The sequence below is a fragment of the Rhagoletis zephyria genome, unplaced genomic scaffold (assembly GCF_001687245.7).
Source record: "Rhagoletis zephyria isolate East Lansing unplaced genomic scaffold, Rhagoletis_zephyria_1.1 Rzeph_scaffold_08561, whole genome shotgun sequence".
NCBI classification, from domain to species: domain Eukaryota; kingdom Metazoa; phylum Arthropoda; class Insecta; order Diptera; family Tephritidae; genus Rhagoletis; species Rhagoletis zephyria.
In genome coordinates this window covers 20,363-26,866 of record NW_016165641.1, presented here as the reverse complement: position 1 = coordinate 26,866, position 6,504 = coordinate 20,363, and the positions used below count along the sequence as shown (strand labels likewise).

Sequence of the window (6,504 nt, the reverse complement as noted above, 5' to 3'; positions counted from 1 at the left end):
ATACATACATACATACATACAAACATGCAACCACTGGAGTGCTGTGCCGTAAATAAGGTTAAAATCAAAGCAGCTAGATCTTCCTCAGCGCCATCATTTTGTAAATAGGGTCATGATTAATTACTTGAAATATGTTATGAAATAAACCATGTATATTTGTTTGCGAAATTCGCATCACGAACGAGTATTTTTTTAAGGCAAAGTACCAGAATATTAACTAAGTAAACGAAGGGTCAATTGTTGCAAATTATTTGTAGTTACTATTAAAAATTAAAATTCTGTAGACATACACATGGCTAGATAACATTTAGAAAGTAACTAAGAACAACCTATGAGCAGTAATGCTGTGAACATTTTTCAAAACAGTTTATCTCGCATAGAAAATGATATTTACATATACTCAATTACTAGTTCGGAGTTTAAACCGCTTTGTAGTATAAAGGGTGAGCTATCGGCTCTTATAGACTCTAATACGTATATATGTATGTGTATCTATGTATCGATATATCGATGCATATATGCATACATATGTATGTATATATTTTTCAAAGTTATTCCCGACATATTTATCGATATAAAAACTTGGTGAGTCCTTATTTATTTTCGACATCCGATCCGCTCATCAGCTTAATGAGAAAAATAAAGAAATCCTTCTCAAAAGCATTTTTGCAGGAAACTTTACTGCTTTTGCTTTCTGCAGAGCCGTATGCTAAGGATACCTGTGATAAATGCATGGAAAGTGACGGTTAGCAGGACATCTTCTTCCAGAGAGTCCAAAACAGCAGCCAGTCATTTCTCTTATGTGCCAACTGACGCCAATTGGAAATGCCAACTGAAGCCAAGTTCTTATCCATCTGGTGTTTCCAACGCAGAGGGGCCCTCTTCTTCCTCTTTTACGAGAATCGCGATCCGCGTTGAATACTTTCAGAGCAGGAGCGTTTCTGTCCATTCGAAGGACAATACCTAGCCAGCAAGGCCGCTGAATTTTACTTAGCTGCACTATAGTTACGGTGACCATATTTATGGCAGCGGAATACGGGACAAAAAATAATTTTGCCAATTTTTTCCACAAAAGGTAGAGCATTTGAAAAACCTTTTCAATTATTAGCCCTAAAAAGCATCTTTATTTAGCATATATTTTTCGATCTTTGTGAACGCAGCACATATACATATATTCAGTTGCAACATCACACATTTGTAAAATATTTTTCCATAATTTTGTACTTTGTACAGCGAAGAGTTAAAGAAGATACGGCCAAGTGCATAACTTAACCATCAAAATGATAAAATAATTCATATGATGTCGTAAAATCGTAAATTAAAAAAAAAAATAAAAATAAAAAAAGAATACTGGCTGGGTTCATGTTCAATTTTTAATTTTGGTAAACATCAAAGCTACAAAAGTGAATTGCTATTTAATAGCCAATTACTCAAAAAAAAAAAAAAAACCCAAGCGCGGCGCTAGATATTTCTGCCTAAATCCGAAGATCAACTGGTTGTATCGAAATAATCAATTGAAGTTATCGCTTTGTAGTCCACAAAAGTAATTTTAATGCCATCAAAAGTAATTTTAATGCCTATTTTGATTATAAAATAATTATGTTAATTACGAGATGTTTTATTGGCTTTGCAAATTGCAAAAAAATACTTGAGCACCACGAATTCGGTTTACTATGTGAATTAAGTATGTATTTATTATCACAAGTTAACCGTATTTTTATGTGTCATTCACTTTTTACAATAAATTTACTTGAATTCTGAAGTGAAACCCGTTTTTAATTAGTTCGGTACTTATTAAGAAAATTGATGTCTTTAACAATACTGAGCGATTAGATAATACATATGGAGTAATACTATTCGATTTATTTCCATTCAAAAACTTTGAATGAAAATAGATATACATACATACATAAGTATGTGCATATGCATAATTTTCCAATTTCAAATGCATTTTATAAATTGAGCGATAAATAATTAAAGTCATAAATTACGCGTGTTAATTAGCAACTGAGTGCCAAAAAAAAAAAAAGGCTAATACAATAAATTGCTGATTTAATTAGTACAATTGCAGTGCGAAACAATTTGAACGAGCCAAAAATAGCAGAGACCATAAATTCCCACAAACATCTGGCATTTCACTGTTTAAATCAATGAATGGACCCGGTGCTAATTTTATTTAATTGAGCTCTATATGTATGTATGTACATAACGGTCGAACAAAAATCTAATTAACTGCGCCGAGATGAAAGTGAAAGATGCCAAATGCCGCGAAAGCATTTGAAAATTTTGTTGTGTGCGGCGGAACTTGGGAGCACCGGATGTGTATGGTTGCAGGCGGAAAAGACCGGTGGCGCTTCACATAACAGCCGAATGGATACTTACATATGTACATATCTACATATGTATGTATGTATATATATAAAATGTATGCACATAAGTATGTATGTATGTTTGCATGTCTACGAGCCTCAGTAATTCATCAGGATAATTTGCCACAACAGAACCGCGTAATTGGCATTATGGAACAATTTAGTTTGTAAATACGTTTTTGTGAATTGGAATAGGCTGCAAAAAATCGGTAATCGCTTTTAGTGGTAACGTATTCTAGAATGCATTGCCTTATACTGTCTTCTTATTTTTTCGCTTCTTTTTTTCTACAACATTTTATTAATTTCGCTGCTTTGGTTCATTACGGTGAATGCAAAGTAGAATGCTTCGCCGTTGCCAGCTGAAAAATAGAATGAATACCCAAAAATTATTTTCTACCTAATACTTTCTGTGAAAAATTCCGCTTTAAATTTCCTACAACAATATATAAATCCCATTTATTATAACCACTGGTTCAGAAGAAAATGTGTTAAATGTAAAATGTAGAAAAATCCCATATATTTTCAATGGGAAATATATCGCATTCGGAGGACGGTTTGACATCAAGATTATACATTTTTTTAGTCTTATATTTCGTTTTAGGTCACAAACTAAAGATTTAGGTGGCGCTACCGAAAAAAAACCCACCTTGGTAAATAGCGGACACCCTAGCAAGGAAAGGGCGTATCTCACATCGTCGTTGAAATGCAAAAAAGCCATGACTAAGTATAATTTGTTTTAAGAAGAAATTGAAAGAGAATAATTACACATTCCATGCATGTATGTATGTATATGTTTACAAGCTGGTTTCATCTGCAATAACGACGACACAACTCAAAACTAAAAATAAAGTCTTACGCCTGTTAAGGGCCTCATGAGCGCACGTCAGTCGTTTCTCTTCAGTGTGAACTGACGCCAAATGCATATGCCAAGTGAAGCCAAGTCCGCCTCCCTCTTCCTCTGCTACCACCAGCGGGTTTCGAGTTGAATACTTTTAGAGCCGAGTTCGAACGAAATGGCCAAGCCAACGAAACCACTTCGGTCGAAAATCGGTAAAGCAATAAAAATAATCCTGCTATGTGAAGAATTTCTTGCGGAATTTTTTCAGAATTTTCTTTATTTTTTGTACAAAAATTTCTTTACGAGTTCGTGTCAACCACTTCATATAATTTTCTGTGAAGATTCCAAAAAAAGTCGTTACAAAAATGAGATGCTCATAAAGATTTCGTTAAGATTTCGGGAACTTTGGTTTGCAGGGTTGTGATTGTGTTGAGATTTGAAAACAAAAATGTAATTGTATTGGAGTATAGGGTAATTTGTTGTGGTAGGGTTTTATTCATCTGTTTATGTTTTATTAGTAAGCGCCATTGATTTTAATCCAAGTGGATCCACTTGAGTATGTTGTGTACATAGTTCTGGCGCCATGCCGTTTTTAAGAAATTTTTATCGTAAAATTGTACATACATATGTACCCTGCAAGAACAGTGACTATCATTTGACAAATCATTTGATGGGCAAGACTGATGGAGATTTCTGTCACTGGCTACCTACAAGTTTCTATCAAATTCTAAAGGGCAGTGTGAAAAATCTGATGGAAACTTTCGTGTACGTGTGGTGCTTCATCTCCTTCTGGCATATACGTTTTGGCATATTGCTAGACTGCTCACTCCCATTGAGTTCGGCATTCAAATTTGAATCATCAGTGATGTAAATCTTCGACAATTATGAGTGATCAACCTTGATAGAAATATAAGTCAGCAATGTGCAATCAAATTTGATGTAATAACCGATCATTCATGACACATCAAGTCTGACAGGTTTGCCTATCATTCCTGATTATTCACAGCTGATGTAAAAATTCGTCAAGTCTGATCTCTCACGCATGATTAGAAAGCTATCATTAATGACACATTTAAGACATTTTTTTTTTCTTTTATTTTCATAAAATCTTAAGACCTAATTATTAATCATTAAAATATTAGATGATAAATAATTAATGTCTTACGAACTAAAAATTCAGAAAACCATAAAAACATACATACAGCTGCGTTCGAAACTATGGTACCAAAATTCAGAAAAAAGGTATTGGTAAGGTAAACATTGAACATTAAATAAACATTGAACATTAAATAAACATCGAACATTAAATAAACATTGAATATTAAATAAGCATTAAACATTAAAAAACAAAGGTAATTTAGCGAAAAATTAGTCAAAATAAGGCGTTTATATTATTTCTGACACTAGCGTTCATATGTACGTACTTAAATCTAATATTAAATAATCTTAAAATTATAGATTTCCAGATGATGTGTTTTTTGATTTTTTTGTTAAAAAATTTTTTTGGTGTAAGCGGTGATGGCTCAGCTCAACTGCCTTTTTGATATCCTTTTCCAACTCAACTGCACCTTTCTTGTTAAATGCATCTATGTGGTATGAAATAGATTATCAAAAAACATTTTATTGTTAAAAGATATGTTTGTATGCATACGGTAGTTGCCACATAATTAGGGATACTATTTCTTTATAAGTTTTGACCATTTATTTTTTACTTTATTTGTTTTTAACTTTTTTTACAAAGATATATTTTATACCAAAACGAAAACCCTGCAACTCAAAGTTTCATTAAAAATCGCAACATTTCCAAAAATGGTAATCAAAATTTATAACTTTTAAATCACGTTCTCTAGAAACAAATTCGGGTATGCAGATTTACAGCGCATTCAACGTCAGCATAATATTGTGCAAGTTTTAAGCGGCTAAAACCTTGCGTTGTTTTTTGATAATTTTTTACAAAGTGTGTTAGAAATGTTTTTATATAGGTGCATAAATACAAATAACTAAAAAAAAAAATAAATGGTCAGAACGTAATTACCTCGTAGGATTGTGTCAACCAGTATGAGTTTGTTCAGTGGTTTTCTCTCCCATCTTCCGTCCCAGTTGAATTGCAGCAATGTTTCGTCCGTAAATAAATGTTTAATGACGCTGCCTACGTCCTCAGACACACCTTTTGTTTTTGATATATGTAATTGACCTTTGAAAAATGTATGTACAGCAATTAGAACGTGAAATATGTATTCCATAATATAATTCATTATCATGGCTTGTGCATACTCTGGATCTTTTAATTTTGTTTCTATTAAATCCACAGCGCAATGCGACTGCAGTGGTAGAGAACTAGCGATGTGATGCAATTTTTTAATATTGGATTCGTAAATCCTTTTTTCTTGCTCATGGCGGTATTAAAAGCTCTTTTATTCATTTTAAATGAAATATTTTATAAAACTTATCTTTATTTTTCCACAGCACTTTAAGTTTTGAACATCTTTTCGTTTTGCGTCTTTCTTTTTTCTGTTGATGTGCGCATTTGAACTTCTTCAGTACCAAGTACTTTATAATACGGTTTTATTTATTACGTTTATATATAAAAAGAATGTCAAACCACAATGAAAACTTTTATTTTTACTTACTTTTGCTATGAGCGGGGTCGAATAATGATAAAATTAAAATTAAACTAATTAAGTTCAAAATTATATCCAAGTACTTCAGTACTCGACATTATTTGGCAGGTACAACTACTTTTGTTGCGCACAAAATGCAGCCCTAGTGAATCTTGTGGTTACTATGGCAACCAACTACCGTTACTTCTATCAGCATTGACACTCACTTGATCGATCAAATGACAGTCATTCCCTACGGAGCCAAACTGGCATATAAAATTTTGCATATGTGTTAGTTTTCGTTGAGAATGTGTTAGAGTTTCTGTCATTCGCGTCTTGTAGGGTACATTAATCTTACATAGACTGAACGCTTCACATTGGCTAATCCCTATGAAAGTTGCCGGAAAAAGTAGTAAACGATACTCGATTTCACTAAAAAAAGAAAAAGTATGGAAACTGGTAAAAATTGCGAACTGCCACACCCACTACACTAGTGGGCGAATATGGTAAATTTGATCGGATTTCAGAAAAAATTCGGTGTGGAACCTGCATTAACCTAGGAAGACATAAATCTGAGAAGTGGTAAAAATAGGCATTCTGCCTGAATTCGAATGTGTCAAGGACCAGTAACGATATGTACACTAAGAATAAATTATAATATCATTCGAACAACACTTCGACTATTTATTTGACAATC

At 33.0% G+C, this 6,504-nt stretch overlaps 1 protein-coding gene across 1 annotated transcript; it reads right to left on the bottom strand.

The window, feature by feature from the left end:
• Window positions 1–4,505: 4,505 nt before the first annotated feature.
• On the bottom strand, window positions 4,506–5,517 carry LOC108375147 (uncharacterized). The gene is made up of 2 exons (XM_017631238.1): window positions 5,243–5,517; window positions 4,506–4,793 (listed from the first exon to the last, which is right to left on the bottom strand). The coding sequence occupies exons 1-2, from the start codon at window positions 5,466–5,468 to the stop codon at window positions 4,660–4,662; spliced, it is 360 nt and encodes a 119-aa protein (XP_017486727.1). The 5' UTR covers window positions 5,469–5,517; the 3' UTR covers window positions 4,506–4,659.
• Between the last annotated feature and the right edge of the window lie 987 nt (window positions 5,518–6,504).